The following is a 25,319-nucleotide window of genomic DNA, read 5'->3' on the forward strand; positions in this document are numbered from 1 at the left end:
ATCTAAATGAAATATCTTTTCATTCATAATTTACCATTAATATTCAACAGCTACTTATGTGATTTTTTGTTAGAACATGTGAATTTATTTTTTTCTATTTCACTGAATTGCTGCCAAGTGAAGAAGCCCAGTCAAAATAAATAAATGTTTTGGCACCTAAAAAATTTGTTTCTAAAGAGGTTTAAACACTTTTTATTAAATAAATTAGTGTTTTCATTCAAACTATTTTTGTAAAATATCTTTCTTGAAGCTTTTATTCACTTCAATAATTTTCTAATTCAATTATACTGCAGTTTCTTCTTCCATTTACAGCTTGAGCTATTAAGTAAAAATGTATGTGCTAATTCTTGCCCAGTTTTGAGAGAAATATATTGATATGTCATTAATCATTTTTAGATACTTTGTAGAGGAGGTTTTTTTTTTTTTTTTTTTTTTTTTTTTTTTTTTTTTTTTTAAAGCAGGAGATGTAAAACATGTGCAGTGCCCTTGCTGGGACCCAAACCCTGGACCTCTCGAATGCATCTCGAGTGTGCTACAGTTCATCACAAAGGCATGATGGGAGTATCTTATATACTTCCCTTTTTAAAGGGCAATGAGGGATTAAGGGACCCAATCACCAAATCCTAGCGGTGACGATTTATCATCCATCATCTTTTAGTCTGGGTGCCAATTGTGCAGTCATTTTAGAATTTTTCGATGTTAGGAAACTGATGAAAAAATTTGCAATACTCTTGTCGGAACTTAAATCCTGGACCTCTTGAGTACATGGTGAATGTGCTATGCTTACACTAGGAAGATATTCTAAAAGAAGGGAGAAAATAAATTAGAACTTTATTTTTTAGTTAGCAGCATTTGACTATTCAGCCACTTTCTATCATTATCATCCTCAGTATTATTATTATTTTTTTGTTAAGTAATGCTATAGCCAGAGAACTTATTCTGTATTATTTGAGCATTTAAATATTACATTATTCTATACCATTAAAATTTGAGAAAGAGTTTAAGAAAGAACAATTTCAGTTGTTGGGGAGAAGAAAAAAGTATGGTAATTACAGACAAATGTCTGATCTGATTCAATGAACAGAGGAAATGGGATAATTTAATTTGTATTGTAATAGTTAAATACATACACAAACATTATTAAGATCTGCATCAACTGTTTGCATTCTGTACAAAAGCAGAACTTCACAAAAGATAATTAAAAAAGGCTTAAAAATACATAGCACTAATAAAAAAATCATAAAACCGGGAGGGGGGGATCTATGGACAAAATTCCAGATTTACAGTAGATGATATATTACAATGTATTTCTCTGGAACACTTGTACAGATTCTAATACAAAACAATTTACAAACAAACAAAACACAAAACAAAACAATTAAAATAACTTAAAAAACAATTGAACAAATATACTTCATTCAATTCATAAGATGAAGAAAATAGCAGTTTTGCAACAGTAAACTTGGTGAAAAGCATATTAATACATTTAATGTTGAAACGATACTTTTTAAATTACAATTTAAAATTTAATTAAAATTTTAAAATATTTTAATTTAATATACATATAGCAAATATATGCGCAAAGCACACTTATATTTAAAAATCTTAATTAATTTCCAGCATATTAAAAAAACTTCAATTTTCTGTTTCCTGTATATCATGGATGACATCTTCTATCTGAATTCCAACATCATTTACAGACTTCAAAGTCTGGAAAAGAAAACAAAGTTAAGAAAAGAAAACTTCAATGGAAATTTCCATGTTAACTAAATGCAACCGCACGTAGTTGTTTAAATATAAACAACACTGCTGAATTAAAAATACCCATTACAAGTAAATAAACATAAATAAAGGATTATCACAAGTGATTTGAGTTGGAGCCCTGCAATTTCCAAATTGCTTGCAGAACTCTCATATTTTTTGAAATTCTTGCCAAAAAAAAAAGTTTATGTGTACAAAATTTCTTGTTTCATAATGTAGATACAAGTTCCACTCTTAAAACAGTGAGGTTACAGCTTTTTATATTTTAGAATATGCAGAGTATTTATCTCTTGCTATTGTAAGTGAGCAATTGAAAAGCAACATGTACCAAATCACCAGAGCAATCTGCAATAATATTGATAATTTAAGAACATTGGTTGCCTGTGCAAATGCAAAAGTGTTAAATGCTCAAAGTGTTTCCAACAAAATGATGAAATTCAGAGACAGTTTTGCACATAGCCCACAAAAAGCACAAGCTGCAATCTTGGTATTTTTCTGCAGTTGTTTGGAAGATTTTACCTGGCAACCCTAGCAAACTAATGCTATTTACAAATTTTTCAGTGTAGCAATATCTGCAAATGATATGGTTTACAGATGTTACTGCAACATGGAACACTGTGGATCCAGTGGTACAAATTTTGTTCATTACACAGCACTGCAAAATGTTTTTACCAAATGTGCAAGATTCAACGTGACATTTCATTTATGTAATGACATTTATGAATGTAATGTAACATCTTTATTAATAGTGACATTGCTCTCATGTAGAATGAAAAACACTCACAATGTCCAGATACAGCATTCCCAGGAGATCAGTGAGGATCAAGAGGTCTATTGGAGGTTGACAACCAAATACGCACCACTACATTAAATACGCATAATACTCTGATAATATAACATTTATTGATATAAAGAATGTTAGTATTAAAGAATGTCAGAATTAAAGAATGTTAGAATGTCATATAAAGAATGTTAGTATTAAAGGAAGAAATCATATAAAATACATACAAGGGGGAAAATGCACTAAAATTATGATGCAAGAAGAATTGGTTGCACTGAAGAAGGATGTTTAACATGTTGATGGCAGCGCGGATATTCATTGTTCTTTTCGTGCCGCGGTGCTTGAATTAATAGTCTGTTTTGTAGGGTGGCACAGCACCAAATTATACTGTTCAATTCTTGGATGGTTCATGTTACATTTTAAGTTATTTGTTTTGTATTGAATGTTTGATTATAATGTTGAAATGTTAATGTATACTGTTGAATAATTAAAATAAAATAAAATTTTGTACTGCATATTTTTTTATATACAAGCAAGACCCATCGATGAGACATGCAGGCCCATGGAACAATCAAGCATGACCCACCGGTAGGTCATGCCACCCCATGGAACAGATAAATATGATCCGCATCAACGTGTTAAGCACAAGCCTCATTCATGGGTATGATAGGTTTTAAAATTTTAAAGTCATTTGAAAGAAATTTCCCAAAATAAAAGTTGTTTTGAACCAACATCATTGACTTTTCCCTCTTACTTAGAAAATAGGAACTAGGTTGAATGTTTTTGATACAGGTAATTTAAGAATTAAGTAATTTTATGCCAAATATTAAAAAATGCGTTACAATACATTAAATACATCTAAATCAAACTTTTCTGCAATTTAAAATTTATGGTTTTGTTTCTGAAAAGATTTTCCTTTTATAAAATTAAAAATAAAAAAACATAAATCTAATAATTGTTGGGTCATATAAAAAGTCTCTGCGCTTTTTTGCCGCTAGATGGTGTTGATGCCTATATATCTGGCAACACTCACTCGACTGTTTCAAATGATCATGTGTTTAAAAGGGGATATTCAGCTTTCATTGTTTGTGAAGATAGTGTTTTAGTTCATTGCTCATGTAAAAAGTTATATAAATTTTAACATGAGTTGAGAATGTTGTGAGTAAACGAAGGGGCCAGGAGTCGTTTGCTCGATTCCATTCCGGAAATTTCGATGTCAAAGATGCACCTTGCTCTGGTCGGCCATTCACTGAAAAAGGTCGATGAAATTTTGCAACTGGTGGAGCAAGACCGGCACGCAAGCTGCCAGGAAATAGCAGAGGCACTAAACGTCAACCACATGACAGTTTAGAATCATTTGAAAAGAGCAGATTACAAAAAGAAGCTCAATGTTTGGGTGCCACATGAATTAACGCAAAGAAATTTGATTGACTGAATTACCATCAGTGAAATGCTGCTGAAATGCAACAAAATCGAACCATTTTTGAAGCGAATCATCATAGGCGATGAAAAATGGGTGATATACAAGAATATCAAACGCAAGCAATCATGGTCAAAGGCCTGTAACCCTCCACAAACGACTTCAAAGCCTGGATTGTTGCCAAATAAGGTTATGTTGAGTGTTTGGTGGGATTGGAAAGGAATTGTCCATTATGAGCTGCTGCAACCTGGCAAAACCATTAACTCGGCTGTATACTGTGCACAACTTGGTCGTCTGAACAAAGCAATTCAGAAAGAGTGACCAGAATTGGCCAACAGAAAGGGAGTTGTGTTCCATCATGACAATGCACGGCCATATGCATCTTTGATGACTCGAAACAAATTGACGGAGCTTAGTTGGGAAATTTTGACGCATCCACCATATAGCCCGGACCTTGCTCCGTCTGACTACCATTTGCTCCGGTCCTTCTAAAACTTTTTTGATGGTAAAAAATTGGACGATTGAAGCATCGCTGAAAATCACTTGGCCAAGTTTTTCGGTGATAAGCCACAGAAGTTCTACACCAATGGAATTATGAAGTTACCTGAAAATGGCAAAAAGGTCATAGATAATAATGGTCAATATGTATTTGATTTAAATTGATTTTCAACAAAGAAAATTTTTGTTCAGAAATGTACCAAAGAAAACGTGGAGACTTTATATGACCCAATATTTTTTCCAAAACTTCATTGAAAATTTTTAGTATGATTGTTATCTGAGTTATTTACATAAAAATATTTGTATTATGATAATACCGTGCACTGTAAAATGCTACACAGTAAAATGCAAGGGGTTGATGAAGGAAACCATTCTTTTAAAAGAGGTTGATTAAAGAAGAGTAGGGACTCCCTGGTTCAGATAATTGTTATCTTATTGAATTGGATTCACCAAAAATTAAATTTCTTCACAGACAAAAGTATATGCACTCTTATCCTATAAAAGTACAGTAATGGATATGTTGTATCTTAATATGTTACAACTACAATTATTTACTCGAATGAAAGATGGTTAAGCGACATTTATATTTCAACAAGGTGGAACTTCTCATTGGCAAAAAAGCCCTTCTGTACCTAAATGATGAGCTCTCAATCCCTGAATTGGTTGACATGGGAAAATGACTAAGCGTTATCCATATGACAACCAAAGTCTCCCAACTTTATGCACAGTGATATTTTCCTTTGGAAGTATATTAAAGACAATGTTTATGCACCCCCCCCCCAGAGATGGATTTAAAGAATGCCCTGTGATCTGCAAAACTGAACTTTAAATTTTTTTCTAATGACACCAAGTTTGGTCTCATAAGTGCAATTTCAATTAAGTACACACTTACAGTGGTAAAACCTGATAGCATGTTTAATTGGCCCAAAACGGCTTTCAATCTTGAAACACGATTTTGTGATGTTTCACTTTTTAAGGAAGTTTGTTGCTATTCAGCAAAATATAGGATACTTACCTTTCAAATTGAATCTGTCTGCTATGAATTAACAAAATAAGTTATTTAAAAGCAATCACAATTTTTAAGAATTTTATTTTAAAACTTTCTAATCGGATTGATTTTTAAATGAATTTAGTTCATGATATATGTAATTTTAAAAAAATTAATATTTTTATAGAATGGCATTAAATATCTTTTCATTTTTCGAATATACAGAACTTAAACCAAAGATATCCAATGTAGGATATGCAGAATGATACTTGGCAGCAGTCCAAAGAAATAGGCTCCTAATCTAAATGTATGATCGTGTATCACATCAGTATGACATTCTCTCAGTTGTTGTGTCTGGTTTCACCAACATCTAGAAAGCTCAACGTCATAAATGCACTGGTTTAAAGTACACGTGCAAGAAAATTTTTATGGGAAGCAAAGCACTCTGGTTTTGGAGGAAAGATGTTTTTGAATGTTCAAGAAGAAACTGCTATCTTCTTACACATCCATTTTAAAGCCATGCATTTATGATATTAAGCTCCCTAGATGCTAGTGTCTGGTTTTAAATTTTGGCTGCTCAGTGTATCATTGTGCAAGTTCGCTGATAGGTCATGTATCATTAGCAAGAGGTTTGGTTTATTTGATAATGGCAAAGCTCACTATGGCTATCTGCCAAAAGGTAGCTATACTTGTGTGGAGGACTTTCTAAGGAAAACTGGCTCATAGCCATGTTACACATGGGTAAAACCATGAAAACATACATGCAGCCAGCCTATTTTCCTGGAATTGAGCACAGGTCAAACTATCAGTCTTCAGCATCTTTGATGCTTGGCCATTGGTGGGTTCATCATCTTCAAAATTTCATGAACTGTATGGAACTTATATAGATGGTGATAAGTATTATAATAACTATGATTAGTCGACTCTTAAATGCTACTGATTTTAAACCCCTATAAAATAAATAAATGGTTAAAAATTGTCACAAACTATGGATTGAAGATTATTTTGATAGTGCTTCTAGCTGCGGTATGCAAAAAAGTAAATTATAGTTTTGATACTGATAAATATTCATTAGCCCATTCGGGACGAAGCTGTAAATATGCGTCAGCACTAGATGTCCTTAAGAGCCTAACCGCGTTACAGTGATCCTATGCAGCGGGACAATCGCCGCACAGTTGCGCCGTGCTTTTGGAATGAAATATTTACTAACAGATGGGTTTACTAATCTCTGTTCCATTCAAAAGATTGCTCTCGTATATTAGTATTTCTCACTCTGAGATCAGAATGTGGTCATCAAGTGTCTGTGATTTATTGGATTTTCGTGAATGTAAACATAAACACGTGCTAGTGGGTGAAAAGGGAAATACATGACCTTTTAGCTAATTTTGAAGTGGTTGTTTATAGTTTCAATTCTATTTTAGGATGGTATTTTATGGGAGATATTCTAGCATGGGTTTTACTTTTAGATTCATTTGTGTAGCCATGGCTAAAAGACCACGTTATGATTCTGAGGAGAAAATATCTAAAGTTATGAATGATCCATCTAATGGATCTTTCCGACGATGACAGTGAAACAACTATAAATTATTGGAGCTCTTCAATAGTAGTTCTGAATCTTCAGATTCTGAATTAGAATATGATACTAAATGACTTGCTAGATTGAAATTATGCATGATAATAATGGAATGTCGGTATCCGCATTGATCCATGCTTTGAGATTTTTCATACGGCTTTGAAATATTAATTATTGCAATATTTTTCAAGTATTTCAGAATGTTAAGTATAAATATTTTTAATTTTTTTTATATTTTGTATCAACATTTAGTGTTTAATTTAGGTACTTTTAGTATAATAAAATACAATATATTTATATTGTTAAATATCAATTATTTTAATTAATTTTTTTATGAATGAAATCATGATATCTTTAATCACATATTTTAAAATGGTTTCATTTCTACGTAAAGTGTACATTTTATCCATTATTATGTAATGTGTACTTTCAAAAATTACATATTAGGCTTAGCAGGAGAAAATGCCCCGGCCTATAAGAACAGTCCACATGTAACAGCTCCTGTCTTGAGGGAGCAATATCTTCCACGAGCTGCTGTCCCGAACGAGTTAACAATCATGCCAAGAGATAACAATAGTAAGGATATGACATGTACAAAAATATTGCATCAGAAAGTTCAAAATTATTAAGCACACTACTTAAAATTTGTATTTACATCAAAAGGCAGTCACCAACAAATGCTGCCTTCTATGTGTATTCTGTTACAAGATGCTATTTAATGCTTGTATGAAGCCATTAATGTTAATCAGGCATTTAAAAACTAAACATCCCAAACATGAACGCAAACCACTGCAAATTTTTAACAACATTTTAAAGCATGCAATACTCAAGCTAGTCATTTAAAAAAATTGTTACACATAACAACAAATGTTTACAAGCTTCTCTAAGTTTATTTCTTAAAGGCAAAAGATAAAATGACACAACATTGGCAAAACACATCTTCCTACTGGCAACAAAAATGATGCAATTAATGCATGGAGGCATATAGAAATTATTGCTAATTTAAAGATACACTTATTAAAACAAATTCCTCAGTGTGAAATATTTACTGTACAAATGTCATCAACTTTGCTCAGTTAATGGCATTCATTAGATATCTTTTATTAATAATGAATTGTGCAAATAACTACTTTTTTTGTAAGCCACTTACACAAAGATATGCAAGGGAAGATATCTTTTCAGCAGCAAACAATTTATTAAAAATAACATTTTATGGAAAAAGTATTTAAAAGGATTTTATGTGTAAGTGTAACCAGTGATGAAGCAGCTGCTTTAACTGAAAGAAGAGGAGGGGAAGAAGGCAAAAGTAATTGAAAAGCATCCCCACATGAAATTTGTACACTGCATTATCCATCAACAGCAAAGAAATTTGAGCTAGGAATACATTGTGTCTTGCAGGATGTTATCAGTTCATGTTGTAACTTGCCTTAAAGAAATCAGGAGAATTTTCTCAATAACAAAAAGATGTTTTAAATAATAAAAATATGTAAAAAGAAAAAATACTTTTAACAATAAATTAGCTTTAAACAGTACTTAATTAACATCTGAAAGTTCAGTTTTTATCTCTTAAACGCAAAAATTATTACATGTAAAAAAAAAAAAAAAAAAAAAAAAAAAAAAAAATTTATTACTTGTAGCTTCTAATAATATAAAAATACTCTAATCAGTTTCTCTAAATCATTAAATACTATTTCAACTAGATCACTAATCACTGATTGCAAAACATGAATTAACTGCTTCCCTTACATATTTTTTTGAAAAAAAATGCAAAAAATCATCACATTTTTTTATTTTATTATTAAATACAACAAAATGAAACAAATCAAAATATGTAGGTTTTAAGTTGAATTTTTAATTTTTGAAGGTGTAAAAGCATTTATTTTTAATATTAGTTTACTATCCCGAGTTATCTCGGGCAAACGAAAAAAAGTTAAATATTAATCTTTGTATGATAGTTTTTGAAACAAGCGACAACACAGAGTGATACCTGACGTTCTACACTGGTATCTGGTCTCTTTTCTTACTGGCTTACCGCTGGAATCTCTTTCACGGGAGCACAGAGTACACTGCCTCGTTGGATTTGATTTTTTTTAATTATTATTATTTTCCCCCACCTTTTCATAATCACTACCTGAAAAATCATCGCTTTCGCTATCTTCCATCATCGCCATTATTTAATTTTTTTCCAACGCATGCATCCTTCTTTATACATTACTAATCCACAAGCCAACGTATACTATACAATAGGGAAACAAGCAACCAGTCCCTCCAAAAGAACCGCACAACCAACAAAATTTGGCAAACTGCCAATCAAAGCTAAATATTTCCTTTCATTTCCTCCAGACCGAGTAAAACAGTGATAAAAGAAATCATACTAACAAATTCTGCTTCGCCTGAGTTTTCTCGGGATAATAATTAACTGCAATATATACGAACCCGAGATAACTCGGGATAATCAGGCAAGCGGTGAATGGAATTCTGCACTGTAGAATTGTGCTAAGGACATTGAATGATGGGGAAAAAGAGCTTACAAAAAAGCAAAAAGTTTCTTAAGGTCCAAAAACAAAAATGTAGAATATTTATTCTTCGCAAGATAAACTTACAATAATAGGAAAACATGTCCCGTGTCAAGCAATTTTTTTTTTAATTTTTATTTTGGGAGAGTTTCACACTTATACTTCGTAGTAGTATTTTGAGAATTGCCAATTAAATTGCTTGCAAGTGCAGATATTACTTAGACATTTTGACCACAGCTTCATTTTAATTGGTCATAACTTTTTTAATTATTTACAACTTTGATTTTTTTTGTTCATTTCAAGTAATTATTTTCGACAATATTGTTTATACCTAGAATTATGACTATTGGTCATTTTGACCGTATCCAGAAAATTATAGATTTCTCAATATTTTTATGAACTTTTTTAGCTATATCCGGTTTACTGATAGATAAACAAGTGTATTTTTGGTAAGGAAGATAACATATTTCACAGAAGTGAGTGGGGAGGGGAGGAGGGGGAATAAAAACACCTGTTTGGAACTTTTGCGTGCCATGTGTCTGCACATTTCACTTGTGTTAGAAATTGTATTCTTCAGTAGACACAAATGCACTTTACTTCATTTGAATAATTTTGTTGTTCTGATCACGTAGAAGCATTAGCAGAAAATATCTAATGAAGGAAGGGGTGCTGAAAATTTTTGAAAGTCTTTCTGATGATAATTCTGCTTCAGAAACTGAATCCGATGAAGAATTTCATACCAAAATTACATCCAGTTTATCTGACCAGGACTAGATTGTTCCTAGTGAAACAAGCGAATCCGATTTGTTTGATGAAGAATCTGTTCATGAAACAGGAAAGAAAGTAAAAATTTAGATCAAGATCCCAAAGACTGCAAACCGATCCATTTGGCCTTTTTTTTTTTTTTTTTTTTTTTTTTTTTTTTGGATATCTGGAATGCTTTTATAGAAAACTGCTTGAAATGTCATAAACCAGGAGAAAATATAAAAGTGGATAAACAATTATTTTCCATGAAGACCTAATGCGGATTTATCCAGTACATGCCTAAAAAGTCGGACACTGTTGAAATTAGTAAAAGAAATGAGGAATTCAGGGATAAGCTACATTGGCACAATAAATCATTCAAAAAGAGAAGCATCTTATTCTTCTAAGAATACAAAGAATGAGCACTATTCTAGTTCAGCATGACAGTATAACGCTTACGTTTCATCAAGAGGAAAAAAACAAGAACATCCTACTCAAGTATGAGTAGTATGCACCCAACATTGGAAATTGCATCTGATGAAAAAAATGCACTGGAAGTTGTGAATTTCGACCAACTATGGAGTTGATGATTTGGACCCGATGGCCAGAAAATACTCAGTGAAGTCCTCCTCCAAATGTTGGCCAGTTCAAGTTTTTTTTTTTTTTTTTTTTTTCTTACCCCTTAATATTCTTGATTTGGTCAAGATAAATGCATGGATAATTTACAAGGAAACAACTGAATATAAGAATATCAGCCGTCATGATTTTATTTTGAATACAGCTGAGAAGCTTCGAAAGATGTACATTTCATCCAAAATTTATAAACTTTCTGTCCCTAATTAAAAAAGAATTGGTACTTGCGTCAACCTTTCCCATAAGCGTAAAAAATGCCAAATAAATGCATGCAGAGGCAACAAAACTTTGAATACGTGCGAAATATTTGTTTGTGGAACCTGTACAGGTAAAATTAAAAAATTAGCAATCTGTATACACTGCAAAACCATTATAAGCATTAACTTTACATAATATTAGCAAAAAGCGAGCCTTTTCTTCTATTCAGAACAAGCAGTCAAAATGACTGCTGATCGTAGTTATAGGTATAAGGGAAAAACCATAATGCTACTGTCAAGGTATTTTATAACTTTCAACAAAACCTTTTTATCTTAACTTTAAAAGCATCTACTTCTTCCTTAAAAAAGGCAAGAAGTGGGTTCCACTGGTCGAGGATTCTAGATAAACATTTCTCTAAAGATAAGCAGAGTGTACATGCATGTTTCAAATTTTTTCTTATTTTAGTATTATGCAGCTGTTGGAACTGTTTCAAATTTTCCTTCCTTTTAACAACCTTTCCAAGATAGTAATAAATATAAACAATGTTTCCATCCACACTTATTGACAAAGAAGCTGATCCTTCTTCACAGATAAATTTAAAAGAAGACAGGTACATTTTATAATTTGCAAATATGAACTTTTTTTTTTTTAAATATGACTACAGCATCATTCTTCAGGCCTAGAATTCCTGGTGTGGCAATAAGTGCTAAGGAATTATTCTGAAGAATTACATTTTCTTTTAACGTTTTAATAGTTAGCTTGTCAAATCTTTTCTAAAGTGGGGACAGAAAGTAAACGACACTCAATTTCTGAAGGCTTTGGATTTAAAAACTAAAACCAATCAGATACAGTTCTGTATCTGTATTATTGCTTTTATCCATAGAACATACTATCCATAGTATCCAGAATGGAACTGTTTTAATGCAATCAACACCTGAAAATTTGTTTTTCATACCAATTTTTTGAACCTGTTTCTACAATTGCAGCCATTTTTGTCCTTCCAGTTGAGTATTTCTTGGTGGTTTTACTGCCAAGAAACATTTTTCTAAACAATCTGCAACATGATCTGATGCATTCAGTGGTGGGTGCTCCAGTAAAATGCAGAGAACAGGAGTTCTGCATTAATAAATTTTCGGTCCTTTTCTTCCAGAGAAAAATTAAAATTTTTTTCAATACAACTCCTGTTGTCCTTGTGCATACACATGTTTAAAAACCTTCCACCATGCAAAAATCAAAAAATCGCAATGACAAATACTGCTTACTGGCAAGATGAACGAAATAAACAACCCCGATCTTGCTTTGTGTTCATTGGCTAACATATGCCGGATGATCTGCAGCGGCGCTTGATTCGCAATGGAGAATAGGACCATGACACTTTCCAATTCTCATACACAAAGCAGAAATTGCACCATAATTCAGTGAAGAAGTAACTTCGGTTTTTTTATGTGCATCTAGACAAAAAACAAGTGCTTTCAGACACCCCAAACCACTTTTTTTGGATGCAAATAACGTATTACCCCACACTACATAAAAATCATGAAAATTTTAAGAATAAGAGAAATAAGTTGAAATTCGCGTAAGCAGGAGTATGATCGGAAATCGGTAGAGTTAGCAACTTTGTCCTTGAATAAGAGAACATATTTAAAAATATACAATGAAATAAAGTACCAGCCAGAAACATCTCCTGTATCACACAAAAGTTTGTTGGTTATCTCATGGGAAAGCTAATAAAAAGAGTTGAATTGAAAAATGAATTACACATTTTTCTTTTGGACAAAGTTCAAAATTGCTTGGTTTTTCAACAATAAGGTGCTGTAGATAGTATGTTTCTTAGCTGATATTTTTGAAGAAGTAAACAAGCTCAATTTGTCTCTTCATGGGATATGCAGTGTTTTAACAATTGCTGTGAAAGTAACTGCATTTAAAATCAAAATCAAGATCTTAAGGGCGAATTTAGAAAAGTGATCTTTAGAAATGTTAATGTGATTTTGTTTCTGAAAATGAAGTTAATGTGGAACAAATTAGAAGCCTTATATCTACGCATTTAAAAAAAAATATGGAGACAGGATTTCATAACCAATTTACAGATCTTTCTAGTGTTAAAACAGAGTTTCAATGGATCATGAATAAATTTACTGAAAATGTAAATGCATCATCATTCGACTGCAGCTCAAGAACAGTTAACTGACAGGACAGAAAGAACAACGTTACAATACGTATTTAAAGGAAAAAAATTTCATAATTGGTAGATGAAATTGAAGATTGAATATCCAGATTTAGTAAGCACAGCAACGAATGAGCTCTCGCCACTTGGTTTTTACAAACCTATGAAGTAGCATTTTCTACAATAACAACAATTAAAATTAAATAAAGCTATAAATTAGAACCATAGCTTCAAATTACATTAAACTAGAACTTTCCAGCATTGTTAAAAAAATACAATCATATAGCTCACATTAAATTGCAATTCAAAATGTGTAAATTTGTAATTTATTTTTAATGTATTGTTACGGATTTGGTATTTAAATAGTTAATGTTAATAATGTAGAATTATAAATAAAATTGTTTTATTCCCCGTGCAGTGCAATGCATGATGAATATTATGAAAAAGCTAAGCCAGAAAATTAAAAATACAAGAGCACGTGCATTTAAAATTTAATAAATAAGTATCTCTTTTTGATTTCGATAAATTGCTAGATGCACGTGAAAATTCTTATAAAAAGGAGAAAAACCTCTCAATTTGGTTAGTAGTTAGTTCTTGTTTTAAGAGTTTGTTTAGAAAACTGCTCTTGTTGACTGTAGCAAATTTGTGGATTAGCTTTTTCTAGCTGTTTTGAATTAAGTTCTGTTGAGTAGTTAAAAGTTGTTTGAGTAGTTAAAAGATAATTACTGTGAGATATTGCACTATTGTACAAATATCTGAGGAAATTTAAGCATTTCATTTTATTTATTTGTGACAATAATAAATCTTATTCATTTTTCATCAGACTTTCAATTCATAACGAACCCGTAGGCACGCAACAGTATTTATATTGTTAAAAATCCACAATTCGATTTTTGACTACACACATATTCATATATTAAAATTTTATACATTATATTATATATTACACACTCTCACTCCTACACACACATATATGTGTGTGTGTAGGAGCTAACTAATGTATAGTATATATATTATACATCTATTATTTCATAAGAAAAATTTATTTTAATTTAAATAAATTAATTAAATTTAAATACAAATTTAATTAAAAATTCTTTGCACCATTGCTGCAAGGAATGAAATTTAAAGCCAAAATTTAAAAAAAAATGTGTAAACATATAAAAGATTATTAAACTATTTAAATTAATTAAACTAAAATATTTAAAGAGCGAGTTTAAAATTAGAATTAATTAAAATGAAAACAAAACTATTAGAAAAAGAAAGTTGTATTTAAAATTTATAATAAAAAAGAGCTTATAATTATTTTCATCTTAGGATACGAGATCAAAAAAGTTTGGAGATTGCTAGACCAAACATAAATTTATTTAGTACTTTATAAAATGTTTCACTGTACCACCTGGGCCATCTTTATTATTAATCTCTACTGATAAAACCATATTAAACTTAAAAAGAGTGCTTTGCAACTGTTAAAGTCTCAGATTTCTCAATAATCTCAGTTTTCAGATTTTTTTTAAAATTTATTACTTATTTTCATTACTTCATTACTACACTGCATATTTATACATGTACAACACTATAAAAATATTGGAATAACTTTTCTTGAGTATGAAATGCCAAAAGCACATGTCGCTTCAAAGTGTACATTACACAAGCACTCCTCTATGTTAAATCGCATCAAATGTTTAAAACCTGCAAATTACATTGCAAAAAGAAAATTATTGGAAATTGGAATAAAATTACTTGCAAGTTAGGCACTGCTTTTAGAGACCAAGAGTGCAATATCATCACGAAAAGGCAATTATTTGATTTGTTTAGAGAATTTGAACAAATATGAATGGTCAGAAAGATGTAATCATTTTTTGTCATAAAATGAAAATTTTCAGGCTGCTTTGAATCAATCTTCATTGAAAGGATCTGGAATCCTGTTGTTTCTCCCAGTACGTTTGAGAAAGTAATGTTTGATTGACTCTCAAACTCCTTTTTTCCCATTATGTGTGTTCTCTTTGATCTCATTCATAAATTGAAACTAATATTCAGATAAAAGTTGTAAAGTATTTCAGTTACTATAGTCCTACCTTTTTCAATACCTGATTTCCCAAAATCTAACTTTCTGATCACAAAATCAAATTTGTTAGATACTTTGAAAATAGGTATGGAACTATTCTCGAATTCTAAATTATGTTTATTAATTTTTGAAAAGATATTGAATAGTTAAGCTGAAATTTCAAGTTTAATGAAAATGGTTGGTCTTGAAAAAAGTACTTAGTGTAAATGCCAAATAGAGTTATGGAGGTTTCAATTCAGTAGGAAAGATCTACTTTGTAATAACACATAGCCTTTTTTTTTTTAAAAAAACAAATAAATAGCAATAAACATGTAACTCTAAAAGAATAAATTAAAACAACACTGTTTAGTCAATCTGGTATGAATGTTACAGTTATCAAGAAAGAGTATTATATAACAAACTTGATGATTTACTCAATACTGAAAATATATTTGGATGCCAATAATTTTACATGACACTATAAGTGACAGAGTAGGGAAAGGGTGGCAACATGCAGTGCATAAGAAATCCAGTAATATGACAGGTGTGAATAGGACTAGTTACAACTAAATGTATTTGCTTTCATACACATTTTGGTCACTAAGCATCACATGGGGAATCCTCAAAGGTGCTTCTTTTATTCTATACCAAATTTTAACTTTCTGAATATTTTGCTTTTCATCAGCATTTATTATAATAATATTATTTTGAGCAATTATTAATTTTTTATACCCAGAGGATGCACACCACAGGTTTGAAATAGCTACTTTAGATAATTATAAAAGGAAGCCAAAGTTGAGCCACAAGACAAATTTATTTCATCACAGAGAAATCATACTGGTACACGTCATGTGAAGATATGGTGGATCGTAAGAATATAATAAAAAGCACACTATAAGAAAATAAGTTATCAATCTCCAATTGGTATGCTTTATGGAGAAGATGGACTCAAACACAGATATGCTCCAAAAGCTATACTACACATAATGTTAATTATTGTTCCAACAAAGTTAATGCTCATTGGTTTGAAAAATCTTAAAAAAAATTTACTTATAAGAATTAATCTGTTAAGGATTCTGCCTCATAAAATGAAAATCCAACAGGATTACCATTTTACCTAAAAGAATGTCAAACAAAAATGTATTTTTACACACGCTGTTTAAAATAAAGTATAAAATACATTAAAAAATATGCCTTTCAAGATTACCGATAAATAAAATCTATAACAATATAGATGCACTCTGCTACATTTTATTATTTTCCAATAAAAGGATTTTAACACTATAACTGCAAATTTTTGTAAGCTGGATTGCATGTACACAGAACATAAAAATCCCCATAGACTCCAGACTACAGCAAAACTTGTCAGTAGTCAATATGCAAATGATATTCTTACAACTTTGAAAATGTGCATGTAAGGCAAATTTAAGGATTTACTGTACCGTAAAATATTTTTAAAGGCAGGTAATAACAAAAATCAGTTTATTCACAATTGAATAATTTTTTAACTCTCTTTTCTTTGTTAAATTCTCATTTTTTTATACTCTGATATCCCTTTTTGTTATTTACATGAAACTTGACTCACTCTTAACCCAGTCTTGTAGGAGTGAGAGAGCAATGATGAACAGATCATTGGTAACAAATCCTTAAAATATATGTAATAAATTTTTTTTTAAAAATTATAATTAATACTTACTACACCCAATGCATCATGGAGTTCATGGTGTTCCTTCTGTAGTTGTAAAATAGCTTCATGATTTTTAGATAATTCTGTTTCTAGCTCTTCTTTTTCTGTCTTTAATATTTGCAAATAACTCTTCAGCTGTTCTTCATAGTTTTGCTTTTCTTGATAAACATGATCCTTAATATCTTCTTCTGGATTTCCAGATGGCCTCCTGTGAATTAATAACACATGCTTATCAAACATAAATTATATCAGTCTTAATATCAAATATACATAAAGGAAATTTGAAAAGATAAGTTTTCTGAGAGATAAATTTTATTCCATGGGTAGGTACAGGTAGAAGTAGGTGAGACATCAGAATTTCATCTTTGATTGTACAGGTAGAGTCCAGCTGCACCCCAATTTTGAGGGAGAACACCACAAAGGGCGATCCTAGGGTCTTCCACTCTTTGTTCCATACTACTAACTTCTAGAGAGGATTTTTGCTTTACTGTGCATTTTAAGTACCCTCTTGCCACAGACACTATATGCTTACAAACGTCTGTGCTTTCTCTGGGATTCGAACCCAAGCCCATTAGTACGTCAGTCAGCATCATTAATCATTATACCAGCCGTGCAGCTATTCAGATATACCAATATATATATACACAGTAGTAAAGTGACGGTAAGCATTACTTTTCATCATAGTCACCATACTAATATTTGTTTTAATGACACACCAAGTATCGATGCTGGTAAAAAAGGAAATCAGCATCAAGTCTTTGAAGATATGTCGTACAGCTTGCTGAACATCCATATTAATTGTGAATTACCCACTATCCACATATTGTTTCAATGGTTTAAAGAGATGGAAATCATTGGATGTCAGGATCAGGCTATAGAGAGGATGATTCAGTACCTTCCTATGGAAGCATCTATAACAAATTATGCATAATAGTAGCTGCATATAGTCAAGTATTATGATGCCACAGTCATTTTCTAGAACTGCCAAGTATATCACAATTCGCAGCATTCAGTGTCACTCTCCTCATGAGGAAATCAACTAGCAACATGCCTTGGTAGTCCCAGTCTATCACCATACTTTCTTCCCAGATGGAGCTGTTTTAAAATCCTAGGAAAGGGATGACAATGGGCACTTTCATAACAAAGATGCTTGCTTTGTTTTCAGATATCATGATACATCTACATTTCATCTTTTAGAATGGAATGTCTTTTTAGTTTAACTGTATGAAGTACATAAGGTACAATACTATTCTTGTGGCACTGTGGTTGTTTGCAAGTTGCTTAGGTAGCCATCATGAACGTATGTTTCAGTGGCCCAAACTACTCATGAACAGTATTATGTTGAGTTCCTTAGCAATATCATTAAGCTGAATGTGATGATCATCTTAAATTGCCATTTTAACATGCCAAGCATTATTCTCTGTGGCAGATGTGCTTGGACAATCCTAGCTTTGCTCATCTTGCACATTTATACTGTATTAAGCTAAGTTTCTGTTAGTGCAACCATCCTACAATTGATATTTTTACATACTGATGGAACATTTGCTGTTGACATTCAAATACTGTAGTCAATTGCTTTTCCAGAAAGGAAATTAATAACAGGAGGATTTTTATATAATGAGATCTTGCTACATTATTTTTTAAAGTTATTCTCATGTATATTCTATATGCTTAGCTATTTTTACAACATAACATTTTAACGGTGTATGAGCATACTGATAATCTTTACTATTTAGAAGTTTCAATAATCTGTTAAGTAGAAAAAGATACTTTTAGTAGTTTTATACTGTAATTCCCATGTGTGACTGGGCATTGTAATATAAATAAAAAGAGAACATACTTCAAAAGAATATAATTTAATTATACAATAGAACTTTATCATTTAGATTCAGCAAATGTAAAACATAGATAATTTAAATTAATGTTAACTTTTCCAATATGTCCAGTTCTTAATATTTTAAAATTATATAATAATATTTACTGATATAATATATAATTATATAACAATACTTCAATATGGCTAAAACTACATAGCTCATAACAGTATGTGACATAGAAGTCAAAGAAACTGGAACACAATCACTATAACTGACTTCTTTGAAACGTATATTGTACTATGCATATCTATTCATTTACACTTTTTAAACTGCTTAAGTTCTTTTAAAATTTTTTTTCAGAAATGATATATGCTATATAAGAACTCCCTTAAAAATACTAAGAACTATTTTTTCATCACATCACAGAAATCAAAGGGAAGTGATAGCTGAGACATGTACAGGGAAAACTCCAGTGCTAGACAAAGTTATTTTTACACCTAGGTAGAAGGTGTTTCCGGCACTCTTTGATATGGTATTAATGTCAGAAAATTGGTTTACTTGAATTAACTTTTTAATATTTGGTATCCTATTCAGTCTACAACCCCGGGCAGTCCACAATACACTACAATGTCAGACATACAGTAATACTATTTTTAGTTGAGCACATACCTTTGTAACAGTCTTCTAAACAGTAACAACTGTATTAGAAAAGTTCATCGTAGCTTTTATGCTTTGTCATAAGCAAATACATGTAACAATCTCAAGGAGACTTACGTGATAAAGTTTTGGATGAAACTCAGAAAATCTGGTTCCAAAATATTGCAGTTATTCAGAACAGCTTATGGATAGGCCAAGTCTTCAGTCGACAGAATGTTTCAATGGATAGAGGAAAAAGCATGGATTCAATGGATAGAAGAAAACTGAAGCCAAACAGCCTGCAAAGCATCCATCAAGTGCAGGTGTTTTTGCTAGGCTGAATATGTGATTAATCATGAAGCAGCTACGACTGTCAAAATTAGATGGGGAAAAATATAATTCAGGGTACTCCTTAATGAAAATTGGTGATTTTTTGGTGCCATTCCTGTTTAGCTCCCTAGTAAAATAGCATCCAAAACGCAATGCAATAAAACATAACTAAAACATTAAAAAGTTATAATCTCAGTAAACTGCATTCTAAATCAAAATAAAACAAGGAAATAACATAAAAATGGAAATACATGTTATCTAATCTGCACAGTACAAAAAGGAAATATCAACTTTCCTTATTTAGATATTTCTAAATTTACTTCACATGTGTATCACATAGAATTCCTTAAAAGCATTCAAAAACTGTTCAAAATTATATAAATTAGAATTTATAAAATTATCTCAACTAGAAACTGTCATTGCCATATAAATTCACAAAAGTAAAAATCAAAAATATCCTCCGTACTGCCAAATTGTTGGTGGCATTTCTTTTGAAAGTCCCATTTTATTACACACCATACACCTTCCATGGTGCAGATACGAGCTCCGGTTTCCAAATCCTTAAATGTCAGTGTGTAATTTACTGAGAGGTGAACAAAGCTATTTAAATCTTCATTTACACACTAGTCAATCAATGCTCTCTTTCCCATTCCAAATCGTACAGAAACTTGAGGTTAATCTTATTGCCATTTTACGGTGTACAACACAAAATAACCAACGTACTTCCCAACTAACATCCAACGCAGAAATAAGGCCTGAGAAATATTTCCCCAACAATTCAATTCACTGCAGTCATGTATTACAAACATTCACATCATAATAGGGTTTCAAAAAAATTTGACATAAAATAGTCAGGTTAACATAAATGAAACAACAACTTGGCAATAATCCAAGAGGTACCTAAATTATAAACTACCCCAAAGATGTTTTTTAAATCATCATGGAAGATCTGTAAATAAGAAAAAAATTATGGAAAACTGGTCTTGAGGAAGTTGCTTGATAATTAGGAAAACAATTGTGTGTTGGAATACTAGGAACTCTTAGCTACAGTGAGAAATAATTTGTCATCCAGTTTATGAATTCATTTATCCAATGTTTATTACTCAAACTTTTATCTATAAATACTGGACCAACTGAGAAAGAGTTGTGCAGATTTGTTGTGAAACTGGAAACATATGGCTCTTTCATCATGACAGTATACCAAATCATATATCCCTAACCGTGAAAGAACTTTTGGCTTGAAAGAATAACACAGCATTTTTCTACTTACCATACAATTTGGCTCCATGCAATTTTTTTATTTTGAAAATTAAAAAACCAGGCAGTGCATTCAGAGCTGAAGGAACAAAATGTTGAAATCGCTGAGTTAAAATTTATTCTATCACAAATTGTGTATTTCCCTTTTTCAGTCTTTAAGCAATAAAATTAGTAAAAAATATGGATAAAAATACACATGCAAATATGACATAGCATTTTAGTTTTGAAGCTAATACAATTAATTGATAATATTCATCAAGCTTAACAATGTGATATCAAAATTACATACTATAATTACATTTTGGGTTAGTCTATATTTTAGGGTGTCCCTTAGATTGTCGCCAAGTTATTGTTTCATTTATGGTAAAAGTATGGAAACCCTATTATGACATGATTGGTTGCATGATTGCAGTGAATTTGACTGATGGGAAAATATTTGTAAGGGCTTATTTATGTGTTGGATGTTGGTTAGGAAGTACATTGCTTATTTTGTGCTTTACACCTAAAATGGCTGTATGCAGTAAGATTAATCAATCTGAAGTTTCTGTACGATTTGGAACGAAAGGGGGAAAAAAGCATTAATTGACTGGTGTGTAAATGAAGGTTTACTTATTAGTCATTATTAGTGGCCTGTTTGTACGAAAGGAAATGCGTATGGTCGAATGTAGAGATCATTTAGATGGCTTTGAATAGGTTTGTCCGACACTACAGAGGATATTTTTTATTCTTATTTTTGTGAATTTATGTGGTGACGGCAGTATACAGATTCTAGTTCAGATAATTTTAGAAAGTTTTTGGATGCTGTTAACTGCCATGGAAAACATACAAGATTCACTCCCCAGTGCCACCATTTTTTACATGGGCGCATGTAGTTAATGTGCTGTATTTGAGGGAAAATAAGTGCAAGTTTTGCTGTCTAAAAGCTGTTTACTTTCACACAATAATGAAAGAAAAAATGAAAATGCAAAATTTAATGTTAAAAGTATAATAAAAATTATATTTGTATTATAAAAAAGATCACAAAAAAATCAGTTTTGATAAATTTATTTTTAGACCAGTAAAGTGTAATATCAGGTTTTAGTGTTATAACTTGTAAAAGTATACCTAAAAAAACACACATTTCTTCTGAATTTGTTGAATGCCATAGGTTAAGTTTTTCATATCAAGTTGTACCCAATGTTGAGCCTCTTTCAGAGAATTGTCGCAATCCTCTTCATCTGATGTAATATCATATTCTGAAGTGTCTGATCTTGAAGATGGTGGAAAGTAATCATTTATTTCACTATCAACACTGTCAGACATTTTTTTTTTTCTAATGGTGGGCACTTGTCTATGCAGCATCAGTCACTCCTAAGGCCAGGTCGGTGGTCTCTTTAACACATTGACTGCCAGTCACACTAGAGTTAGATTGATAGTTATTGCCATCCATATGGAAGTAAATTGTATCCAGATGCCAACATACTTATAATAAGAAATATGATTTAAAATATTAATAAAAGATAATTATGTGATACCTAAGTATTGTTTAAGGCTTTTATTAAAGAATTTTTTAATTACAAACCTGTGTGTGATTGGCACTACATGTCAAAATTTTCCCCAAATGCCACATTACGCGCTGGCACGTGGAATGTAAAAAATAAATTTAAATAAGAAAATAAGTGACAGCATGCATTATTTTTATATCAATATGTATTACAGACAATTATACATATTACAAAGGAATATATAACAAGAAAATTACAAAGACATTATACAGATACATCTAGAATGTTATTTGTGTATTATCTTTAAACAATCTAAGCAGTACCCGGGAGATCCTTCAAAACTTTTGCATTGCTTTCTTAGAATTTTTCCTTTTTTTTTCTTCCCATGTACTCAGCACATGTTCAGATTCAGACTGATCACACACAGGAGCACGAAGAACAGATGGCTGTTTCAGTAAACTTCGTAGCACAAATAAATGGTAGTCATACAGTGATGTATTTTCATTGGAATACTTATTATAGATAAAGTGGGAATTGTTCATCATTATTTGCAAAATATGCACAAATATTTTCGCGGGACACCTAATTGTTTTTCTTTTACAAGGATAATAAGCAAGCATCTGATATTGCTTATCAATACTGGCCATAAATTTATTATAATCAATTACAGGTAGAGGTTTCGATTTGATTTCACCTCTTTTGTTTGTTATTTCGACCATATCATTTTTATATTCATTGGAAATGTAAGTGACGTCTCTTATCCTGCCACTTTGCAATCATCACACCATTAGCATGCTTTGCTACAGTTTGCCCTTTCTTCAGTTTTTTTTTTTCTGTTTACCTCTTTCGGAAATGTCTTTCTGTTCTTTCTGATTGTCTCAGTGCAATGAGTTTTGCTATCAGCAAGACATTTTGACAGTTCATAGCTGTTATAATAATTGTCCATAAATATACTATGTCCTACATCCAGCATTCCCTCGAGTAAATTCATAACGACTTTTTTTGCATGTTCTTTCCCGTCAGAATCATCCAACATGCCTGTATATAACATAAATTTCAGAACCATACCATCAGGCGTTGTGATCATGTACGACTTGATACCATATTTGTGATGTTTATTTGGTATATACTATCTGAATACAGTCAAAAGTCGTTAATCCGGACTCGTCGGGACTTCGGCGATTCCGGATTATAGATCATCAGTTTAAATCTCGTAAGATGGCATGCAGAAATTCTAAAATCAAAAATATGAAACCGTAATTTATGAAATAAAGAACAATTATGATCTAAAGGGTACCAAAATTTACAAAAAAAAAAAAAAAAAGCTTAATATTTATTTGTTTACTTTATTAAACATTTCTCTCAATGTAAGTTGTTTAAGTTGCTTCATTTTATGTGATAATACTTTCTCTTTAATTCTATAAAAAGACATAATTTCTTGTTCAGTTACAAAGTTCCGCTGTTCAAGTCCCGTTAATTGCTGTGCCGAGAATACCGACTAACTTGTCAATCGAAATTTTTTCGTTTTCACTAACCTCTCTGTCACATTTTTCATGTCTTTATCCATTTTTTGCAGTAATTCCACTTTTTGTTTGTTGGACATCGAAACATACTTTCGTTTTGTAGATCCTTTGGAAGTTCCAGCATCGGAAATTCTATTTGACATAATCGAAAGTTCAAGTTTACTTTTAAAAAAATTGCTCTTACAGTCTGCAAAAAATAATAAGCGGGATCCAATTTGAAGATTAAGGAACAACGCAATCATTAGCATTAACTGAAATAGATAATTAGATAATTTTAGCTTACACCGTCCGTTGTACATTAAACGCGCAGGCGAAAACGTATTCTGCAATTGCGCACACGCATATGCGCATTAGTCAAGGTCTCACGCGTACGCGTAAAACGCCTGTGCGCATGTGCCAACGCGGCGCATGCGCAGAAAGTTTTTAGCTTTGAGGTCCGGATTATAGATCATTCCAGATTATGGGTGTTCGAATTAACGACTTTTGACTGTATAAGCCATCCACTCCACAATACCATCGATTCATCTAAACTAATCTCACGCCCTGGGGAATATATTTCAGATACTCGCACGCTGAACAAATTCACCATATCTCTTACTTTATACAGTTGATCTTTTGGAAGCTCTGAATTCTGATCTGGGATTTTTGTGAAGTGCATTGCCCTCAGTAACAACAAAAACCAATTCTTGCTCATATTTTCTGAAAATATACGTAAACCAAACAGTGAATCTGTTTTCCAGTAATCTTGTATACGGTTGATTCGTATAGTTCCCATATGTATGATCAATCTCCCAAATACCAAGAGTTCCTCTTTTGTGGTGCTCTTCTAAGCATTGATGCGAGAATGTTTCTTTTTTCCCTTTCAAAAAAGTACTTTATGAGCCTAATCATTAGTTTCAGCAACTATTTCTTCCAAGATACCATCGGTGAAAAAATGATAAAAGAAATCTATAGGATTGTTATTTGAAACAGGTTGGAGAAAACACTCGGATTTTATGAAAGGAAATTTTTTCATTGATGTTGAATCGTTTTCCCAAATAACGTTTTCTGCCATAGTTGAATCATCCTGTTGACATGCAGCCTCTTGCACGATTCATTCTTCATCATCATCAGAATCCAAAATATCATGGTTACCACTCAGAGGAACGAATTCTTCGTCACTGTCATAACTAAAATCGCTCGGGTACTCATCCGATAGCTCAGGTAATAAATTTGCTATTTCATCATCTGTAAGAGCCTTTTTATATTGAACTTTTCTTTTT

General features: G+C 31.6%; 1 protein-coding gene across 2 annotated transcripts in view; it reads right to left on the reverse strand.

The window, feature by feature from the left end:
* Positions 1–811: 811 nt before the first annotated feature.
* The window catches only part of LOC118192850 (uncharacterized), a 31,495-nt gene continuing 6,987 nt past the window's right edge, over positions 812–25,319 (reverse strand). For both annotated transcript variants that reach the window (XM_035363875.2, XM_035363882.2), the window contains exons 3-4: positions 17,020–17,218; positions 812–1,710 (exon numbers count right to left, since the gene is read on the reverse strand). In XM_035363875.2, the coding sequence (XP_035219766.1) occupies positions 1,636–1,710; positions 17,020–17,218 (274 nt within the window). In that variant the 3' untranslated portion in view covers positions 812–1,635. The remainder of the gene's footprint in view (positions 1,711–17,019; positions 17,219–25,319) is intronic.

This window comes from Stegodyphus dumicola, chromosome 10 (genome assembly GCF_044657685.1).
Source record: "Stegodyphus dumicola isolate Sdum_Otavi_A_Nest chromosome 10, ASM4465768v1".
NCBI classification, from domain to species: domain Eukaryota; kingdom Metazoa; phylum Arthropoda; class Arachnida; order Araneae; family Eresidae; genus Stegodyphus; species Stegodyphus dumicola.